The 22,417-nt window shown below is 46.5% G+C and overlaps 1 protein-coding gene across 1 annotated transcript in view; it reads right to left on the bottom strand.

Annotated features, from left to right (window-relative positions):
* Positions 1 to 13,754: 13,754 nt before the first annotated feature.
* The window catches only part of CDH5 (cadherin 5), a 44,924-nt gene continuing 36,261 nt past the window's right edge, over positions 13,755 to 22,417 (bottom strand). The window contains exons 8-12 of the mRNA XM_004460914.5: positions 20,504 to 20,646; positions 19,105 to 19,229; positions 18,630 to 18,738; positions 17,475 to 17,720; positions 13,755 to 15,992 (exon numbers count right to left, since the gene is read on the bottom strand). Coding sequence (XP_004460971.2) covers positions 15,481 to 15,992; positions 17,475 to 17,720; positions 18,630 to 18,738; positions 19,105 to 19,229; positions 20,504 to 20,646 — 1,135 coding nt within the window. The 3' untranslated portion in view covers positions 13,755 to 15,480. The remainder of the gene's footprint in view (positions 15,993 to 17,474; positions 17,721 to 18,629; positions 18,739 to 19,104; positions 19,230 to 20,503; positions 20,647 to 22,417) is intronic.

A 22,417-nucleotide genomic window follows, 5' to 3' on the forward strand; every position in this document is an offset into this window, starting at 1 on the left:
AATTTCATATTTAGTTTCTCTAGTTCATTTAAGAATGCTGTGTTGATTTTTATTGGGACTGCATTGAATCTGTAGATCAGTTTTGGTAGGATAGACATCTTAATAATATTTAGTCTTCCTATCCATGAACAGGGAATGTTCTTCCATTTATTTAGGTCTTCTTTGATTTCCTTGAACAGTGTTATGTAATTTTCTGTGTATGTCTTTTACATCTTTAGTTAAATTTATTCCTAGGTATTTGATTTTTTAATTTGCTATTGTAAATGGTATTTGTTTCTTGATTTCCACCTCAGATTGCTCATCATTGGTGTACAGAAATGCTACTGATTTTCGCATATTGATCTTGTAACCTGCAACTTTACTGAACTCATAAGTTCTAGAAGCTTTGTTGTAGACATCTCAGGGTTTTCTATGTATAGGATCATATCATCTGCAAATAGTGAAATTTTGACTTCTTCCTTTCCAATTTGGATCTCTTATGCCTGGTTCTTGCCTCAGTGCTCCAGCAAGTACTTCTAAGACTATGTTAACTAAAAGGGATGATAGTGGACATCCTTGTCTTGTTCCTGATCTTAGAGGGAAAATTTTTAGGATTTCACCATTGTAAATGATGTTAGCTGTGGGTTTTTCATAGATACTTTTTATTATGTTCAGAAAGTTTCCTTCTATTCCGATCTTTTGTAGTGTTTTTATCAAGAAAGGGTGCTGTATTTTGTCAAATGTTTTTTTCTGCATCTATAGATATGATCATGTGATTTTTTTTCTTCAATCTGTTTATGTGGTGTATTACATTAATTGATTTTCTTATGTTGAACCATCCTTGCATACCAGGAATGAATCTTACTTGGTCATGATGTATAATTCATTTAATGTGTTGTCGAATACATTTAGCAAGTATTTTGTTGAGGATTTTTGCGTCTAGGTTCATCAAAGAGATTGGTCTGTAATTTTCCTTTTTTGTGGTGTCTTTGTTTGGCTTTGGTACTACAGTATTGTTGGCATCATAGAATGACTTAGGCAATGTTCCTTTTGTTTTGATTTTTTTGGGAGTTTTGAGCAAGACTGGTGTTAGTTCTTTCTGAAATGTTTGGTAGAATTCACCTGTGAAGTCATCTGGCCAAGGGCTCTTCTTAGTTGGGAAGTTTTTAATGACTGGTTCTATCTCTTTCCTTGTGATTGGTTTGTTGAGATCATCAATTTCTTCTTTCATCAGTGTAGGCTGCTTATGTGTTTCCAGGAATTTGTCCATTTCCTCTTAATTGTCCTTCGTGTTGGAATATAGTTTTTCAAAGTATCCTCTTATGATAGTCTTTATTTCTGTGGGGTCAGTGGTGATATCTCCTTTCTCATTTCTTATTTTGTGTATTTGCATCTTCTCTCTTTTTTTCTTTGTTAGTCTAGCTAAGGATTTGTCAATTTTATTGATCATCTCAAAGAACCAACTCTTGGTTTTGTTTATTTTTTCAAGTGCTTTCTTATTTTCTATTTCATTTAGTTCTGCTCTGATCTTTGTTCTTTCTTTCTTTCTTCTTCCTTTGGGTTTAGTTTGTTGTTTTGTTACTAATTCCTCCAAGTGTGCAGTTAGTTCTTCAATTTTTGCTCTTTCTTCTTTTTTGATGTATGAATTTATGGCTATAAATTTCCCTCTCAGTACTGCTTTTGCTGCATCCCATAAGTTTTGATATGTTGTGTTATCATTTTCATTGGTTTCAAGGTAGTTATTGATTTCTTTTGAGATTTCCTCCTTGACCCACTGTTTTTCTAAGAGTGTGTTGTTTAACTTCCAAATCTTGGTGCCAAATCTAGGTCTCTGGCCCTTGCAGATTTCCAGCTTCATTCCCCTGTGGTCAGAGAAATTATTTTGTATAATTTCAATCTTTCGGCATTCATTGAGACTTTCTGTGGCCTAGCATGTGGTCTATCTTGGAGAATGATCCATGTGCACTTGAGAAGAATGTATATCCTGCTGTATTTGGGTGTGATGTTCTGTATATGTCTATTAGGTCCAGATCCTCTAATGTATTGTTCAAAGTCTTTGTTTCTTTATTGATTCTTTTTTGAAATGTTCTGTCCAAAGTTGATAGTGGTGTATTAAAGTCCCCCACTATAATTTTAGAGGCCTCTATTCCTTTACTTAGTTTTTCCAGTGTTTGCCTCATGTATTTGGAGGCACCCTTGTTAGGAGCATAAATGTTTATGATTGTTCTTTCTTCTTGAAAGATTATCCCTTTCACTAATATGTAGCATTCATCTTTGTCTCTCACAATTATTTTGCATTTAAAGTCTATTTTGTCTGATATTAATATAGCTACTCCTGACCTTTTTTGGTTATTGTTTGCTTGTAAGATTGTTTTCCAGCCATTCACTTTCAACCTCCTTGAATCCCTGAGTTTTTGATGTGTTTCTTGTAGACAGCATATAGTTGGGTCATATTTCCTTATCCGATCTTCCAGTCTGAGTCTCTTGACAGGTGAGTTTAATCCATTGACATTCAGTGTTATTACTTTTAAGGAATTACTTATATTGGCCATATTTTCTTTTGATTTGTGTTTGTCATACTTAGATTTTTTTCCTGTTTTTATCTTTTCAGTTGCTCTTACACTCTCCTCCAACTCTGTCTCTCTTGTTTTTTTCTTTCTTCCTGCAGAACTCCCTTTAGTATTTCTTGAAGGGCAGGATTCTTGTTGGCTTACTCTCTTAGTTTCTGTTCATCTGTGAATATTTTGAACTCTCCATCATTTTTTAAAAATACTTTTTTTGTTTATTTATTTCTCTCCCCTCCCCACCACCCCAGTTGTCTGTTCTCTGTGTCTATTTGCTGCATGTTATTCTTTGTCCACTTCTGTTGTTGTCAGTGGCATGGGAATCTGTGTTTCTTTTTGTTGCATCATCTTGTTGTGTCAGCTCTCCATGTATGTGGCGCCATTTTTGGGCAGGCTGCACTTTCTTTCACGCTGGGCGGCTCTCCTTACGGGGCACACTCCTTGCGCATGAGGTTCCCCTGCGTGGGGACACCCTTGCATGGCATGGCACTCCTTGCGTGCATCAGCACTGCACATGGGCCAGCTCCACACAGGTCAAGGAGGCCCGGGGTTTGAAACATGGACCTCCCATGTAGTAGACAGATGCCCTAACCACTGGGTCAAATCCGCTTCCCTCTCCATCATTTTTGAATGCTAACTTTGCTGGATAGAGTATTCTTGGTTGGACATTATTTTCTTTTAGTACCTTGACTATGTCATACCACTGCCTATTGCCTCCATGGTTTCTGATGAGAAATCAGAACTTAATCTTATGGTGCCTCCTTTGTATGTGATGGTTCTCCTTTCTCTTGCTGCTTTTAGTATTTTCTCTTTGTCTTGAGCATTGGATAATTTGAGAAGTATATGTCTTGGGGTAGGCCTGTTGGGATTTATGCTATTTGGGGTGTGTTTTGCTTCCTGGACATGTACATCCATCTCCCTCAACAGGTTTGGGAAGTTTTCAACCATTATTTCCTCCAACACTCCTTCTGTCCCCTTTCCCTTCTCTTCTTCTTCTGGGATACCTATAATGCATATGTTTGTGCATTTTGCATTGTCATTCAGGTCCCTAAGTCCCTGCCGGATTTTTTCTATCTTTTTATTGATCAGTTCTACTATCTGTTTGATTTCAGATGTACTGTCTTCCACATCACTAATTCTTTCCTCTTCCTCTTCAAGTTTGCTGTTATTTGCTGAGAGTGTATTTTTTATTTCTTGAATTGTGCTGTTCATCACCATCATATCTGTTATCTTTTTGTGTATGATTGTAATTTCTTCTGTATCCTCTCCAAGTGTTTTCTTCATATTCTTAATCCCTTCCTTCACTTCATCAAATTGGTCCCTAATATATGTTTTGAGAGCTTTAATTACTTGTTTGATGTTCTGCTCCTCTTCCTGGTTTTCAGTTTGTTCATTGAATTGGGGCATGTTTTCCTGATTATTGGTTTGGTTTGTAGTTTTTTGTTGCTGTCTGTTCATCATTTTATCTTGAAAGGTTTAATCTTGCTTAACTTCTTTGTCTAGTTTGGGGTTTAATTAGTTGTTGCTTTTGCATGTGTATTAAGTCTTCTCTTTGTCACTTAGTTCTTCTTATTCTATTTCCTTGTTGTTGTCTAAGTTCACCTGAAGGAAAATATTAGGGCCAGAGAAAGCAAAAGGAGTAAGAAAAGAAAATGAATAATAGTAGTATTGATAGTAAATATTAACAGAGGAACCATGTGAGCTATAGGAGAATGGATATTAGACTCAGGTAAGGTATGTAGAGTTATAACAGTAAGAAAAGTAGAGTATGTATAATGAGGCAGTCAACTGAATATGGGGAGGAATATAGTGTGAATTAAAAGGCCAGTGTGTTCAGGAGAGAGGGAAAGAGAAAAGAAAGGACAATAATATGAAGAGTGAATATAAGACAGAAAACAGAACAAAGGAATTAGAAGTAAAAAGTCAGAAAAATAGGGGGCAAACAAAGAGAGGTGTAGTGTAAGAAAAACAATAAATGATGGAGGATAGAAAGATGTAGAGGAAAGGGGATAGTGTTGGTGGTCAAAATCAATACACACAGAAAAGAGGAAATGGAGGATGAGCAAATACAGCCAATGTGAAGCACTCCCTTCAGCACCTAATGTAAAAAGAAATAAAAAGGAAGAGAAAGAAAGAAAGAAAAAAAGAGGGGGGGAAGCAGGCAAGAAAAAGAAAAAGAGAAAGAAAGAAGAAAGAAAGAAAGAAAGAAGAAAGAAAGAAGAAGAAAGAAAGAAAAAGAAAGAGGAAGGGAGGGAGGGAGGGAGGGAGGGAAACAAAAAAGGGCCTTGGGGGGATAAAGCAGAAGCAAAAACAAGAAGGCAAACCAAAAAAATACCAGACAAAGTTTCAAGCAAGGAATCCACTTTGCAGTTAAATAGGAATCTGACATTCCCCCTTTCTCCCTTCCTCACTTCCCTCTCTTCCAGGGCAGCTGCCTGAGAGGTTCGGTAGGAGATTCAAGTGGGTCCTTGTTGAACCAGCTCCACACAGAAAACAAAGACTCTTGATTTCCAAAGAGAAAGCACCCACACCTCACCAGGAACCCCAGGTATGCTATTGGAAGCTTGGAAAGCACCTCCTACAGTCCCTCTCCTTTATGTGTGCTGCCGGAGGGCTGGTTGATTTTCTGACTCCACCTTCTCCCAGACCAAGTTTCCTGTCCCAGGGTATTTGGTTAAATTGGGCTTTCTCAACAGATGAGCCACTCCTTTCTTCCCAGGCTCTCCCCAAGTCAGCCGGTATTCTCCTCCAAGTGCAAAAAAAACCCAAAAACGGTGGGTGGGTTGGGGCGGGGGGCGGGGGGGGGGGGACCAGAAAATTGAATGTGCATTAGCCTAGCCCCACTGCTGCACCTCCCACTGAATCCCTCCCCCTCACAGAGTCAGTCAAAAACCGGAGGACTAGGGCAATCCCAGGCCTCTGGGAGTGCTGGACTCAGGAAAGGGAAGTCCGGGACACTGCAGACTCAAGGTATATATGTCTATGGAATGCGGGCAATGGGGGCTTAGGGGACACGGACCTGGGGACCACGCATCTGGGAATTGCGGGCCCGGGAATGCTGCCGCACAACCGACAGTTCTCAGGGAAGAGCACGGGCTCCAGCCCTAAGGGGAAGGGTCCCGCCTCCCCATAGCTTCCAACCTCTGTGCTTGTAACCTGCAATTCTACCTTTAGCAAGCACTACTTCTGTCAGTCTCTCCAAATCGACATCCATACACCTCCTGCCTTGCAAGTCCCTGAAACAGCTGGCTCCAGCAAGACTCCAACCTCACTCAGCCACTTCTTTGCAGGAGAGACTGTGAGGTGCACTCACTCAGATGCCATCTTTCCTGGAAGGCTGTAATAAGTCTTGATACCAGGTAGTGTGAGTCCTCCAACTTTGTTCTTTTTTTTTCTTTTTCCAATATTGGCTCTTTTGGTCCTTTGCATTTCCGTAGGACTGTAAGAATCAGTGTACCAATTTATGTTTAAAAAGCCTTCTGCGGTTTTAATTGCAATTGAACTGAGTCCACAGATCAATTTAGAGAGAATATTCATTTAAATAACATAGAGTCTTCCAATTCATGAACATGGCATCTCTCTGCATTTATTTATTTATTTATTTATTTAGTTTTTTTTAAAGATTTATTTATTTAATTCCCCCCCCTCCCCTGGTTGTCTGTTCTTGGTGTCTGTTTGCTGCGTCTTGTTTCTTTGTCCGCTTCTGTTGTCGTCAGCGGCACGGGAAGTGTGGGCGGCGCCATTCCTGGGCAGGCTGCACTTTCTTTTGCGCTGGGCGGCTTTCCTCATGGGCGCACTCCTTGCGCGTGGGGCTCCCGCACGCGGGGGACACCCTTGCGTGGCACGGCACTCCTTGCGCGCATCAGCACTGCGCATGGGCCAGCTCCACACGGGTCAAGGAGGCCCGGGGTTTGAACCGCGGACCTCCCATATGGTAGACGGACGCCCTAACCACTGGGCCAAAGTCTGTTTCCCATCTCTCTGCATTTATTTATGTCTTTGATTTCTTTCATCGGTGCTTTGTAGTCTTTCAATGTGGATCCTGCACATATTTTGTTAAATTTGTAACTAGGAATTTCTTCCGACCACATGAGCTTGGAATCGGATCCTTCCCTCGCTAAGCCTTGAGATGAGATAGTAGACTTGGCTGACATCTTGATAGCAGCTTTCTTATGAGGCCCTGAAGCAGAGGACACAGCAGTATCATACCCAGACTTCCAACCCACAGAATCTGTGAGATAATAAGTAAATATTGTTTTAAGCTACTAAGTTTTGGTAATTTGTTACATAGCAATAGCTAACTAATACACCCTGCTGCATTTAGCCATTCTTATTTAAAACCACCATAAAGACTATTCATTCAGTTCTGATATAAACTTCTCACTAAGGACTTTTCTTCCCTTACCTACCCACACCTGCCCTTGGGAGATGATGAAGCCTGGAAACAGACTCTCAGTCTGTTGGGTAACCATTCCTACGATGTCTGCCATAATTCTTGCTTTCCAGGGACTCTCTATTGGTGCCTCTTCTGCACCCAGGCACCAGGGGCCCCATATTTACTTGTTTCATTTCCTACCAGAGTCCTGCCAGGTTGCACAAGGATCTCCGTGGATCACAGAGTGAGGGGGGAGCTTAAGGATCAACTGATTGTCTTGTGGCAGTTGATTTCTCAGGAGGTGAAGACACCCACAGAGTGAGTTTGCTGCAGAAATGAGTCTTTTTTTTTTTTTAAAATAAGATATTTATTAGCTAAAGAACAGATTTTATTTTTAATTTTCACAAAACACTAAAATAGCACACAGTATAGTAATTAAGCACAAAATATAAACTAATATATGTAATCAAAAATCCTAAAAATGTTTTTTAAGTCATATTTTGGAATTCCTTAAAAAGTTACACACAAGTATGACCGTTATCAAAGTTATCATCAAGAGGAGTTATTGCAAAAAAAAAGATATCTCAATCCCTAGAAAGTAGAAAAGATATCTCAATCCCTAGAAAGTGGAAACTTTCTGTAATGGAAATACTTGAGCTGCCCCTTTGTAACTGAGCTACATCAAATATTTTCAAGCTCATTTTCATTTTATGGTAACACTGCAGGGTTTCTAATTGGAGAAAGGATCATTCTAAAGTTTAATATTGCATCTTTCACCATTGGGCTTCCTTTTAAATTTTGCTTCAAGTGGAAGGAAAAAGATATGAGAAAAAAAATCACAAATATTCCTACAGACCAAAATTATTTTATAAAATGCAGAAATGGTAAGCTTCCCATGAACTCAGCAAGGCTTACAGCAGGGAAGAGGGTGGTTTTACAAATTTGCACCTCCATTCATTGAAAAACTCTCTAGACTGGAGCCCTTTAGAATAAGTCTTAACTTCCCATCATCTGGCACCATGTCTGTCTTTCCACAGCAACATCTGTGGAATAATAATATAGCCAGATCTCATTCCAGCCAACAGAATGCTTTCATAAATGTTCGTATCAAATTCTCGTGACTGTGCTGTAAGCAGGAATCCATAACCCATTTTATAGATGAGTCCCTGGGAGGCCAGACGACTTGTTCTGGCAGGGGCCTGTGGCTGGCTTTGCTGCAGCGTGTGCCTTAGGCAGGGCTGTGTTCCAGTGCTCTGCAGTCTTGGTTGCAATTTGTACCTTCAGTTCCAGCTCTTTGAGTTTGGTTGGTCTCAAGAATGGGGATCTGGCTCGGCAACTCTCTGCACCTCCAGAATATAGCCCGGTGCTAATACTTACTACACTTACTATATGAATTAAATCGGGAAAGGGATTCTCTGGGTGGGGGGACCGCAGATTGGAAGTGTAATAGTTTGGGTTGTCCTTCAAGACCCTGTGCAGGTCTCACCTCCACCAGGAAGCCTTCCTTGACTCTTTGGATGGGATTAATGGCTCCTGTTCTGAATTCCCCCTGGCCCTTGGGTCTACTCCACTCTAATTCTCTTGACAGCTCATATGATACAATTTTTATTTATGTGTTTCTTTCCAAGATGAAGTGTGTGAGGGCTGGGACAGGGTCTCTGGTTTCTCACTGACTAGGGTGACCATTCGATTTTTTTTTTTTTTAAGATTTATTTATGTATTTATTTCTCTCCCCTTCCTCCCACCCTCCCATTGTCTGCTTTCTGTGTCCATTCGCTGGGTGTGTTCATCTGTGTCTGCTTGGATTCTTGTCGGCAGCACCAGGAATCTGTTCTCTTTTTGTTGCATCATCTTGCCGTGTCAGCTCTCCGTGTGTGCAATACCACTCCAGGGCAGGCTGAACTTTTTTTGCGTGGGGTGGCTCTCCTTATGGGGTGCATTTCTTACACATGGGGCTCCCCTATGTGAGGGACACCCCTGCGTGGCACGGCACTCATTGCGTGCATCAGCACTGCGCATGGGCCAGCTCACTACATGGGTCAGGAGGCCCTGAGTTTGAACCCTGGACCTCCCATGTAGTAGATGGATCAGTTGAGCCAAATCTGCTTTCCACCATGCAATTTATTTCCCAAACAGAAGGCTTTTGTGAGTGAAAGGAGAAGCCATTTCTAATTCAGCCAGGACAGCAGGGAAAAATTAGGGCTATCCTGGGCAAGCTGGGATGTGTGTTCACCCTACGCATGACCAGTCTGGGGCTGGGCCCGGAGCAACTATCTGTTGAATGAATGAATGCATAAGTGATGAAATGAATGAAGGAGTGAGTGACTGAAAGCATGGGCAAAGGGGCAGCAGCTCAGAGAGGCCCTGAGTGGTTTCTAGGGATACTGGGGCTGCCATGGGCACTTTGATACCCGAAGACAAGAGGTTCCCATACCCCCCAGAGTCTGGACTCCCCCTGCCCCTGGGTTTACTCCAGAGTGACAGACATTCATTGGTGCTGCAGCTAGAAATGCCCCAAATGCCCCTTGATCTCTGGATCTCCAGGTGCTCCTGAAAGTGCTTATTCACCCCCACCTCTCCACACCAATGCCCCAATTTCCTCATCTATAAAATGGGGATGATAAGAAGAACCTCACAGGTAAGCTGTGACTCCTATAGGTGCAGGCACAGGGCGAGGCCGAGACTCAGCATGTAATAAGTAAGTCTCAATGTTATTATTGCAATGGCAGTGGGCCTGAGAACTCAAGAATCTGTGCTGGTATGTGTGTGTGCATGTGTGTGTACTCAAAGCCTTGGTCTGAAGGACGTTTTCATGTGGCAAGACTTAAAAAAGTTAACATTAAATTCTCATTTAAACCAACTGAATTACGTTTAATGATATTGGGACTTTCCCAGAGACCTGTGAACTCCAGTGATAACAAAATTGATAGGAGAAGTTTGGTTCATTTATGTATTCGGGCCACTTTAAACCAACTTCAAAGGAATGCTTTTAGGATGAAAAAAAAAAAAGCACTCATAAATTAATCAACCCTCTAACAGCAGTTTTGTTAGATGCAACAGTAATGGCTTCAGAAGCAATTTAATTTTTTCCAGGAAGCAATTTTATTTTCAACATCTCTATTGCATTAATAGTGAACTCAAAGCATTTTTTTTTCAACAAAAAACTCTCAATGCTGTTTTAGAAAATGTATTTGGAGAAAACTTGTTTATTGATTCACTGTTTTTCAATTAGAAGAAGGTGTTTAAAAATTAACTTTAAAATAACATTTCTGATTATAAAATCAACGGTACTCATTTGTAGAAACATTGGAAGCTACAGAAAGAATAAAAAAGAAATGAAAAATTATTCATAATTCTGTAACCTGAAAATGAGCATCCATCTGCTAGCTGAAAAATGTGTTTGGGGAAGCAGATTTGGCTCAACTGATAGAGCATCCGTCTACCACATGGGAGGTCCAGGGTTCAAACCCAGGGCCTCCCTGACCCATGTGGTGAGCTGGCCCACGGGCAGTGCTGATGCACACAAGGAGTGCCGAGCCACGCTGGGGTGACCCCGCATAGGGGAACCCCAGGCGCAAAGAATGTGCCCCATAAGGAGAGCCGCCCCACGCAAAAAAACCTCAGCCTGCCCAGAAGTGGCGCCACATACATGGAGAGCTGACGCAGCAAGATGACACAACAAAAAGAGACACAGATTCCTGGTGCCACTGACAAGAATACAAGTGGACACAGAAGAACACACAGCAAATGGACACAGAGAGCAGACAATGGGTTGGGGGGTTAGGTAAGGGGAGAGAAATTTAAAAAAATAAATAAATCTTTTAAAAAAAGGGTTTGGACTGTAAATAATGCATTGGGTTCTGCATGCCTTTTAACGGCTGTAAGAAACAAAAATTAGTTTAGTTTTCACATAAAGGAAGAAAATATTAATTAATGTAACCTGGCAGCCTACTTCCTCTGTCTCCCACTTCCGAGTTAAGCAGGAACAAAGGAAACCAGCTTAAGCCAGTACTATAGGCAGTAAAAAAGTTACCCAAGAAAGAGCTAAGTCAATACCAATTCAGCACTAAATTCCATTCCTTATTTGGCAAAGGGGAGCAGGTAAAAACTAAAAGGGTTGGAATGTGATGGGGGAAGCGGTTAATCACAAACTTTTCCCCGGGAAACTTAGATCTTCTGGGATAGGTTGTAACCGCTAAAGTATCTAGTCTATGGAGAAACTGAGGAAGGGCTTGCGTGTTGGGCTTAGGGTATAAATTGTGTCATTTTTCTTTGTTGGGGTGCCAGCCACGTTTTCTGGTTGTGTGCCTCTTCTTGCAAGATTGAGGATAAATTCTTTTCTTCGCCACAATCGGGTAAGCCTTGTTTTCCTCCAGAAGAGTTCTTTCTTACATGGCTGCCTAGTATTTTGTTACGGATCTGCTATAATTTACCTAACCAGTCCCTTACTGTTGGGCATTGTTGCTGTTTCCAGTTTTTTGCTTGCTGAAATTAACATTGTGGCAGATACACCCTGTGCACCCAACAGTCTTTTAGGCTAACCCCCTAGGAAGGGGTTCCCTGAGTGAGCATTTGTTGACGCAGGGCGCCCCCTGTAGTCCATTTCCCCCACGACCTGTGCAGTAAGCGCGCAAGGCGCTCCCTGTCGCACCTCCAGAAGCGTCTGAGCCCTTCTGCTTGCGGCAGATGTGTGTTCTCCCGGGAGGCTGGAGGCCACCTTCCAGCCCCGACTGGGTCTTACTTTGGTTACTTGTGAAATGCGCCCGGTCGTGCCGGCCTCAAGGTTTGGTCTGGGGGAGGGGATGGATTCTGAGCCTCTGCTCCTCCTACCCATTTGGGTCAGCCCGGGACCCAAGATTGGCCGAAACAGGCATGGGCAGCGTGGCCAGAAAATTCCAGGAAGCATGGATTTGTTCTCTGCCTTGTCTGCTAAAGCTTTCAAACCCAGAGTGGGACCTTGAGCAGCTCGAGGGCTGCTCCTCCCTGTCTCAGGCCAAAAAGGGGAGGTGGTCAGGGTGACTAAGAGCCCAGAGTTGGCTCCACTCAACTGTTGGAGGGCCAGGGACTGCCTTATGGGAAGACGACTCAAGCCCCTGGAGGACTTCTTGGAGGAGGAGGCAGGCAGATCTCATGAGCTCTAGGGGTTGGATAGCTCAGGGAACAGGTACTTCAAACAGGATGATTTTAATAGGTCCTGGGAAAACTCCTTTTCTCCATAAAAGCAGTGAGCACATAGGCAAAAATTGTCAAAATTAACTTTTCCAGAATTCTGGAAATTAACCAGATTCAAGGATCATTCATTCAAGAAAAATGGCTAAATCTTGGGAAGAACACTGAATTTTGTGGTGTTTTAACTTGCCCTAGTCCCATGTCTTTCCCCCCAGCTCTGGGGTAGGCTTGACACTCAACAGTGCTGCAACAGCAGTGAGTCTCTGGAGGGGGCAGAATGGGGTCGGAGCTCCTCACAGCTCAATTCCAGACAGCCGTCACTGTTTGACCCATCTGGTGGTCCCCTGGAAGATCCTGCTGGCAAAGCTGTATTAAATGACTTGACCTGTAGCTTGCTCAAGGTGAACAGCTTCTTCGCTGGGGAATTCGTTGACAACTCTCAGTGGCAATTGTTTAATATTACCATGCCTGAGGTGGTGATAACAGAGAAAAAGCTGGGGAATGAGCTGTCCACAGGGGCTTTGAAAAACTTTGACATATTCCTGGGACTCTGGAAGGCTATGCCCAGGTGTAGAGCTGGGCACATGTACCGGGAAAGGCCTGAGAGGGTCCTAGGCTCTCACCTCCGGCTTCCTGGATGCGCTGCCCACGCAGGAAGTGAAGGTGACGACAGAGCTGGGGAGTGTCCGGGAAGAGGTCTGCTCCCGCACACACGCACAGCCCCTTTGGAGGCCGAAAGACTTTCTGATTCCAGGCATTTAAGGAAATCTCGGTCCAATCATTAGCTGACCAGTACCAAGCAGAGACTTCAGTGGCCACACATGCCAAGGAATACAAGCCCTTTCCACGATAGACCGTATGTTAGGTCATAAGACAGTCTCACACGTAAGAGGGTTGAAGTCATACTTTCTGTGTTCTCTGACCACAGCAGAATGAAATTAGAAATCAATAGCAGAAGAAAATTGGGAAAATTCCCAAGTGTGTGGCAATTAAACAACACATTCCTAAGTAACCAATGGATCCAAAAAGAAATAACAAGGGAAATTAGAGCAAAAATTGGAATTGAGACAAACTGACCCCCAAGCACTGCAAGGAGCAGTGTTTGTCCAGAGCACAGGAAAATATCATCCCCAGGGGACCTGTGCCCAGGAAATGCTGCTGGCAGAGGTCAAGGAGCAGAGAGGCCTTGCTGAAGGGGCTCAAGACCTGCGTCTGGCAAGGAGGCCTCTTGTTCTCATTTTGATTGTGAGGATTTCCAGGAGGGGCCCATGTCGGGGTCCACACCCTAATAAGGTGCCAGCTGCTAAATCACTGTTGTCAGCCAGTTCACTGGAGATTGATTCCCTTCCTCTGCTTTCTCATTTGTCACATGGAAATGGCATTGGAGTGTCAGCTCCCAGAGGCCCTCTTGTTGTGTAGGGTGGGGTAGGGAGGGGGGGATGGGGCTGGAGGAGGTGTCCCTTGTGATTCTCAGTTCCAATCCCTTTTCTGGGGTGTCTCTGAAATCCTGACTGCAAATGCCCCTTGCCTTCTGAGTTCTGAGGATGGTGGTGGAGGTGGCAGCAGTGTGGCTCTCTGTGTCCTTGTGAATATGTGTAAGTGTGTGTGTGCTTCACAGCAGCTCTTTCAGCTCTGTAATGCTTTGGCTTAACGCCCCAGAAATGGAAGGCTTTCAAGAATTTTCTTTATTTAGGTATAAAAAAATACAGTACATCCCATGCACCGGTGTGGCCAATATATAATCATTACCTCTAGAGCAATTACTACGATAGAAAATAGCAGGTTATAGGAATTTGTTTACCTAACTAAAAAACCTGAATTCAGATGTTAACCTAAACAGGAACCTGTTTACTATGACAAAAAAATCCTTATTCTAAGTGTTTGCGAGAGCTAAAAGCTTGTAAGTATTATTAGTAAAAACATCATTATGAAAAACTAATTATTGCCCGGTGGGTAGAGAGGATTGATAGATAAAAAATTAACTTAAAAAGGCAACCTTAAAAAACCACTAAGGATTGGTTAAAAAATGTCAGTGTTATCTACAGTCCCCTGCAGTGTGAGGGGTGGGGGCCGCGGGGGCACTGCCCAGAGCAGGAAACGTGGTCCTCGAGGAGTGGGCTGGAGCGTGCCTTCTTCAGTGCCCACTCTCGACCAATGCCGCTTTCCCAGGGCGTGTTGGCAGTGGAATGTTCCAGACGTAGCTGAGAGCGGGAGGGGCACAGACGGCGGCAGGGCTGGGGCGGGCGGGGGTCCTGCCTTCGGCAGGGCGTGGGGCCCAGGGCACGGGCTTCCCTGAGAGATGGTGACCACGAAGTGCAAAGGCAGAGGCCACGGCGCCAGCCTGCTGTTGCATTTGGGTCTGGATATTGACCAGGGTTGCCGTGAGCCACATCCCGGGTTCTGAGTCAAGAGGGGAAGAGAGAGACGGAGAGAGAAAGGGAGTGAAAGGGCCAGAGAGGTGGACTTAGAGGACCAGAGGCAGAGAGAGACGTGGTGACAGGGAGAGTGAGAGGGCGAGAGGAAGAGAAAGGAGAATGAGCCAGCCACCACGGCTGGCAGAGATGGCCCCGGGACCATCTGCCCCCCTCACAGGTAAAACTGGAGGGGTGTCGGTGACTGTCAAACAGGGGTCCCAGCTACTTCCGGTCCTCTCCAGAGGAGAGGGGTGTGGAGGCAGCCCTCGCCCTGTCATCTGTCATGCTTGGTCTCCACTGCCCCCTCCAGGACGAATTCACAGTTGCTTCAAAGCTCAACAAGCCATTTCCCTGAATTTGGGTGACCCGGTCAATGCTCAGTACAGCAGTTGCTGGCGTGGCCGGGCAGCCGGGTCGTCTCAGGACCAGAGGTCGGAGCTGCCAAGGGGGCCCTTCCTCGTGACAGGCCTGGGGAGGGGCTGGAGGGTGCCAGGGGACTTGGGAGGGTCTGAGGGAGGTGGAGAGGGGCTGGGGCTCCTGGGTGCAGGCGCGGTGGACGGTTTCAGTCTTCCCTGGGGCTGGCTGCAGAGTCCCACCTGCCCACCCCCAGCTCATGCTGTCCAGTCCAGCTCTTTGTCTCCAGGCGACAGGCCTCCCCAGCGGGATTAGGGACCTCAGGGGAAGACTCCCAGCTGTTGAGAGCTGCTTTGCTCTGCAGCCTTGAGGAGCCAGAGGAAGTCTCTGAGTTAGACCCGGGTGGGGAGGGTGTAACAGGCTGGTGGGGGTGAGGGTGGGGTTAGTGATCACGGAAACACAATCCTGAACATTTCAGGGACCTGGTTTGCTCCCCTGGGGGTGGTGAGATCCCTGGGATCCACGAGGAAGGGGTGCTGGGCCGGGGCGTCGGGGCTCCAGGCCTGGCTTCTGGTGGCCTGGGAGGCCGCCGTTTGGGTCCCCAGACCCCGAGGGCGGCGCCCCCCTAATACGGAAGCCCCTCCAGGGGGTCCGAGCCGTACAGCTCGGCCAGCATCTTGAACCTGGGCCCCCAGTCGTTGAGGAAGTCGTAATCGACGTCCGAGTTGGTGGAGTCGGCGCCCAGCGAGCTGAGGGACTCGGGGATGGACTCGGAGCCCTCGTAGCCGTAGATGTGCAGCGTGTCGTAGGGGGGCCCGTCGCCGTCGTGGTCCGCCTCGTCCTTCTTGGCCTCGATCATCGCGGCCATCTCGCCGGGCCGGCTGCGCGCCAGGGGCCCGTGCCGCGGCGGCTTCTGCACCTTGGCGTAGAGGGGCGGCGCGTCCAGCGCGGGCCGCCGGGGCTCGCGGCCGCCGCGCACCGAGTTGAGCACGGACACGTCGTAGCTGTTGGTGTCCATCTCGCCGCCGCCCTCCTCGTCGTAGGTGACCAGCTGCTCGTGCACCTCGGGCACGCTCTTGCCGTGCGCGCGGCTCTGCTTGCGCAGCCGCCGCCGCAGGACGATGAGCAGGGTGATGACTGCGGGGTGGGGCGGAGGGCGGGGACCGATCGCACCAGGGGCCCCGCAGCCTCACCCGCACCCACTCCTCCCTCGGAATCCCCGCGCCGCCCGGACCCTGATGACCCTGCCATGCCCCGGGCCGCACAGAGGGTTGGGCTTGCTCCCGCCGCCGCCCTCGAGCACCCACTGTGTGTGTGTGGCACTGTACTGGGCTCTTCCCCTGTTATCTCCCCCAAGGGGGTTAGCCCTATTTTACAGTTAGGGAAACTGAGGCTCAGAATGCCCAGTCCCAGTTTGTGGTGTAGACGTTGACCTTGCTCAAAGCTTGGAGGTGGGGGCTGTGTGGAGGCACTGGCCGGCGAGGAGGGTGGGGCCGTGTGGTGCAGAGAGCTTCCACAGTCTGGCCCAGACCCCCGCCTCTGTCCTTCCAGCCTTGAGTTACTTCACAAACTGCTACATCCATAAGTAAAATGGAGACAGCCAGGAGATCTCCTGTCTGAGCCTTCGTTTCTTTGTAAAATGGAAATGATGACTTTCCTGCTATTTATCTGGCCAGGGGGTTCTGAAGTTAAATGCATTTCCGTCTGTGTGGTGGCAACGCTATCATTATTATTATTATTGATTATTAAAAGGGGATCTTCTGGGCCTGGACTCTGCCGCAGACCCAGAAGGGGGCCGTATCCCCTGCGGTGCGCTGGGTGATGTCCTACCAGCCGAGGACCCTGGAGGGACAGCTCTGTCCCCTGTGATGGCACGTGACGTGCAGGAGAATTTCGAGCCCTCCGTCAGTGGCGGCGGGGGCTGGTGGATAAACACTGGCCCTGCCCTGGGCTGGGAGGACAGTGAGGCGAGCGTCACAGCCCCTCCCAGGGACCCCAGCCGCCCTCAGCGCTGACTCACCCGCTCACCCGCCCTTCGCTGGCTGCCTCTCAGCGCTGTCTCACTCCCCCAAAACCCTTGACGTTCCCGAAATACACCACTGGCACCCCAATCCTTGTCCCGTGGTCTACTTCCTGGGGAACCCAAACCAAGGCAAGGCCTAAAATGCTCCTAAACTTTCTGAGGTCCAAATGAGAAGGAAGGAAATATCAAGGCTGGAAGAATCCTGTAATGGGAAAGCAAGCCGCTGGAGCCGATCTAAAGTAGATGACTCTAAACCATCCATTTAAGAATGGGATTCTCTTTTTACAAAATAGGTGTTATGCAAAAAATGCCTAGAACAGAGCCTGGCACTCAGTATGTGCTCAAAATATAAGAGCTGAATGAATGAATGTCATATAAATTATTGTCCCCTCCTCCCGTCTGGTCTGCCCCCAACCTTTGGCCCCCGGGGGGTGGAGATCATGTCCCTTATTCTAAACGAGGAGCCCTGAGGCCTAAGGTGGGCACTGGCCCAGGGCTGCCTAGAGGACGAGAGGCAGGGCTGGCCTGGACCTTGGGCCCCTCCTCCACCCGTGAAGCCTCCAGGTTCTCCCCTCCCCGCGGTACCCCGTACTGACCGGTGATGGTGAGGATGCAGAGGAAGATGGCGACCAGCGCCTGGATGCTGATGCCCGAAAGGGGGGCCACCTCTTCACACAGGGTGAACTTGCCGTGCTCGTCACACTGGCACACGGCCACGGCCAGGGTGCTGGTGCCTGTGAGGCTGGGCCTCCCATTGTCGGAGATGAGCACAGGCAGGAAGTGGACCTTGGCACGCTCGCGGTTGAACTGCCCGTACTTGACGGTGATGTTGGCTGTGTTGTCTGGAAACACCGAGGCCGCAGAGTCAGGCCTTGCCTGGAGCCCCGCCCCCTCGCCCACAGAGACGGCGGAAGCCGCCTCCTCCAGGAAGCCCTCCCCGACTGCACCAGCCCGCGTGCGGCCTCTGCTGCGCCCATGCCCTCTGCATCCCCTGCCTCACGCTTCGGCCGTCTGGGCACAGGCCTGGTTTTTCCACAGAGGGGATATTTTGGGCAGCTGCTTTGGAGCCAGCCTCTAAGAATGGCTGGGCCAGAATGTAAACTACTTGCTTTCTGTTTCTGTGGGCATCTGAGGTGTCTGGCCCCTTCTCTTTCCCTAGCCTCGAACCCCACACTGCAGTGGCAGGTTCTCTTTGGTCTCAATTCATTACTGTGTTGCTCTGACCAGCAATCAGGGGAAAAATGAAGTTTTAAAGCATTTTTTTTGGCAGGGGGCTAACTTCTTAGGTGTTTCTGCGGTCTCTGAAAAATCCACCGGTATAAAGGCGTTTGGCAGCGTAGAAACAATGCGTGTGTTCCTTGGGGGTGTTGTGAGAATGGGTGTGTACGGAATTGAGGGTTTCCCGGGCAGTCTGGACTTGCAGGTGCGCCTTGGCCCAAATATTACCTCTCACCCCAGCTCCAGTCTGTGGGCGCTAGAGACGCTGCATCCCCGGAAGAACGCCCCAGGGAGCACCCCCGCCCGCGGCTCTGCCCTCCTCACTGACCTCGGCGTCGTCGGCACTTTGGCTAGGGAGACCCTGACCACCGCACAGACCAGGAGAGGGTGTGGCGGGAGTCGTACAAAACATCCCGCAACTCACGAACCCCAGCGAGGACCCTTCCCCATTTGTTGGCCCTTAACCCTGGGGTGTCAAGACTCAAATAACCTGCCCCGGCCCTGCCGCGCGGCCCGGCGGCTCCGATGCGCACCGCGATTATCCGTGAGGGTGAAGTTGCTGTCCTCGCTGCTCAGGGAGAACCGGATCTTCACGCTGCTCGGCGTTATGTCCTTGTCTATGGCCGAGATCCTCACGACCAGCTGCAACGGGTTAGAAGGTGGACGATGGGGGGGGAGCGGGAGGGATGTGTGTGAGGGGGGCCTGGGGTCCAGGGATGGGGACTTGGGGTTTAGGCCTCCCTGGGGTTGCCTCTCACCGGCAACACTAGCCTCAGCGCTCTCCACAAAGCCCCTGTCTGCTTCTCGTCGCCCAGACCCCTCTCCACGCGTTCTCTCTGAGCCTCAGTTTCTACATCTGTAGAATGGGGCTACTGCTCCCGTTCCTGCAGGCTGTCGTGCAGGTGACACGGAGCCCCGTGGAACTCCACTGACTGTGGATGGGGGGACTCTGCCCCTCAGCCCGCCCCGGGTAGCGCAGCTTCCACCTCCCGCCCGAGTCAGACTCACCTTGCCCGGGGCAGTGTTCTCACACACTTTGGGCTCGTAGGGCTGGGCGAACTCTGGGGCGTTGTCATTTTCGTCCAGGACTTCGATGTGGACCTGCACGATGGATTCCTTGCCCGTGGGGGCCCCTGCCGGGAAAAGGGACCCGTCACTGCCGTGGTTCAGATGACGTCAGCCCTGGGGAACGGGAGCCCTGGAGGACTGCCCTGGAGGGGCCCTTTTTGTAGGAAGAGGGGGCTAAGGAGCCCTGGACAAGAGGCCAGCGATGGTGTTCTGGGTGAAAGGGTGTGGAAGAGGGACAGGTGAAGCTTCGTGCACAAGGTTTCCGAAGCCTTACAAAACTTAAAAACGAAGAACTAAGAGGTTAACAAGTTACGTCACTTTAAAAGTATGAACTGTATGTGACCACTTACTATGCCCATGTGAAGGCGTGTGAATACCATGGGAACATGGTTATGGAATAAGGTTGAGTAAAAATGCAGAATAGGATATTTTGTATCAATATTGTGATCTCACATAAAAATATGTATAGAAAAATCCACTAACATGCTAACAGCAGTTGTCTCTCAGCAGTGAAATTCTGGAGAGAGAATTTTCTCCTTTTCTGTATTCTCAAATGAGCAACTATTACTTTTAAAGTTAAAACCAAGTTCCCTGAATGAGAGTAGATGGGGGAGAAAGGGGGGCACAAGCTGATCTGGAAAACACGCGGGACTCCAGCGAGGCGGGGAGAAGTGGGAGTCTGGGTGAGCCAGCGGGAAGCAGGGCACCCTCTCTCTGGGCCCCGTGGCCTCTTGGGTAAAGTGGGAACACTAATCCTGTTCCCAGAGGGTTAGCGGGACTTTTCTCGTATAGGTAAAGGATGCAAAACTCCAACGCTTGCCCCTCCTCTGGCTGAAGGAACATCACTTCCTGGAGAACCTTACAATCTTGGAGGTGGAGGCTGCTTCAGATTCTGAATTCAGCCTGCTCATGGGAGCAGAAATACCCCCAAAGCAGCATTTGACAAACATCCCTGATAATAAGAATCAAGAGACACTTGTTAAATGCACATTCCGTGACTCCGCTTCTGGCTCTCTGACCCTCCAGGGAGGGACCTGAGGAACTGGGTGTCTGATGTGTGACTTAGTTGATTGGCATTGCAGGACCATTGGTTTATCAGAGCGCTTCTCAAACTAGAGTGAGATTCTGATTCAGTCTGGGGGCAGGGCCTGAGAGTCAGCACCTGTTCTCAGGTGATATTGATGCCACTAGGCCAAGGACCACACTTGAATATGGAAGCTCTAGCTTCAGCAGGTGCTGACAATACCTTCAGGGACCCAAAATGTCAGATTATGTCAGTTTTGAAAGAAGGGGTGAAAAAGAGAAAAGCCCATGTCCCCTGGGAGTTGGAGTCACTCACCCTTAGGATCCAGCTCTTTGGCCTCCACCGTCAGGTTATACCAGGAGTAGATTTCTCTGTCGAGTTCTTTCTCATTGTAAATGTTCCCCTGTTTGGTGATTCCGAAGAACTGGCCCTTGTCACTGGTCCTGCGGATGGAGTATCTGTCCAGGTAAAAGAGAGTTTCATGGCTTTCTGTGGTCCTTCGCTAAGTCCAAGCTTCTCAGCAGGGCAGAAAAGGCCCTTTGGACCTGTCTCCTGCATCCTTTCCCATTCTCCTTCCCTCTGCTTGCTCATTTGCACTTTACCTCCCAGCACAATGAGCGAACCTCTGAATCAACCCCAAGGGAACCCATTTGATCAGAGCAATGTTGCCATCACTTGGCTGAAAGTGGAACGGACGCTGTCAGTATCACTTTTAGAGCTGAGACAGGTGATACCAGAATCAACTAATACCACAGCTGGGGTCATTTATGTGATTAATGAAGACTGTTGACCAAGAGCCAAGATGAAATTTAAAAAGGAGCTGGAAGAGGTTAAGAAGTGATTGAAAGGAAATTGACTTTGTGAAGTAAGATCTGAAGAGCTCTTCCAGAAGTCAGGAAAAAACTACGAGAGACGAAACAGAGAGGAATATGTATTTATACATATATTGGAAAAATAGACAGTTGCCACTGTGGAAAATTCCAGAACAAGTAGAATAGAAGAAATAATGAAAGATATAATAAAAGAAAGCTTTCCCAATCTAAAGAAAGGCCCAAGTTCACAGATTAAAAGAGTTCATTGAAATCAGTCATAATTTATAAAGAGATCCATATTTAGGCATATCCTGATAAAATTTTGAATTTCAAGGTTATGTGAAGAAACTGAAAAGAATTCAGGCAAAAAATAGATTCCTTATATGAAAAGAAAAAGCATTGCTAGCATCTTTGAAGGGAAGTACCTGGGTTTTAAGGATTATATTGGCACATCTAGGTGCTTTTAATATAAGAATGCAAAAGAACAAAGGTATTTGTAGATATGTCAGAGTTTGGAAAGTCTTTCACCCACAAAGTTGGGTCTTGAAATTTTGTTTTGAAAAATTAATCCATCTAACTAGCAAATGTCTCAATATAAATGGAAAACCTAGTTTGGGAATAATTAAAATTAACGTACTTGTTTCTATATATGAACACATAAGAAAGAAATTGTTATTTTTTGTAATATTTGTAACTAGAAAATATAGGTTCAGGAAAAAATAAATTCTATTGGTGGAAGTAAATCTCAGGTGTAAAAATATATGTACTCCCCCCAAATATCTAGGAGAAAACAAAATGAAAAAAAAATATAGGTATAGAAAAGATGGAGGAAAAGAAAATATAGCATTAAGTCTGAGAAATAGAAAATTTTAAATAAGAGAAAAGAAGTGAGATCAAACATATCTTATAATGAAAAATGTAAATGGGTTGAACACAAAACAACTCAGGTTGGATTCAAAAGCAAAAGTCAATTACATTCTATTTTCAAGAGACATCTTAAATGGAAAAGTTGTTATTTAAAAATTAGTTGTTAGAAAAGTTGTTATTTAAAAATTAGGAAAATTATAATTATTGACTAGTTATAGTACAGCAATGATGAAAACAGTAGTCCCAACATGTATGGGTTGTAGCCAAAATGGAAGAACCTATTTTGTACCTTAATAAGAAGGCCAAATAAAATAGAAATATTAATTCTTCCAAAACTGATACCTAAGTAAACATGATATCCATTAGAATCTATTTTTTAAACTGGATAAAATAATTTTAGAGTTCATATGAAATGAATGTTTAAGAAAGCAGAAATTATATAAAATAAAATAAAAAACCCATTGAGGTAGGGACATCCCTTGCACATATGAAGATTTGGTATAAAGCTACCATAATAAAACAGAATGGTTTTGCCACAGGTCACCACCCT

Source organism: Dasypus novemcinctus, chromosome 18 (genome assembly GCF_030445035.2).
Source record: "Dasypus novemcinctus isolate mDasNov1 chromosome 18, mDasNov1.1.hap2, whole genome shotgun sequence".
Lineage (NCBI taxonomy): Eukaryota > Metazoa > Chordata > Mammalia > Cingulata > Dasypodidae > Dasypus > Dasypus novemcinctus.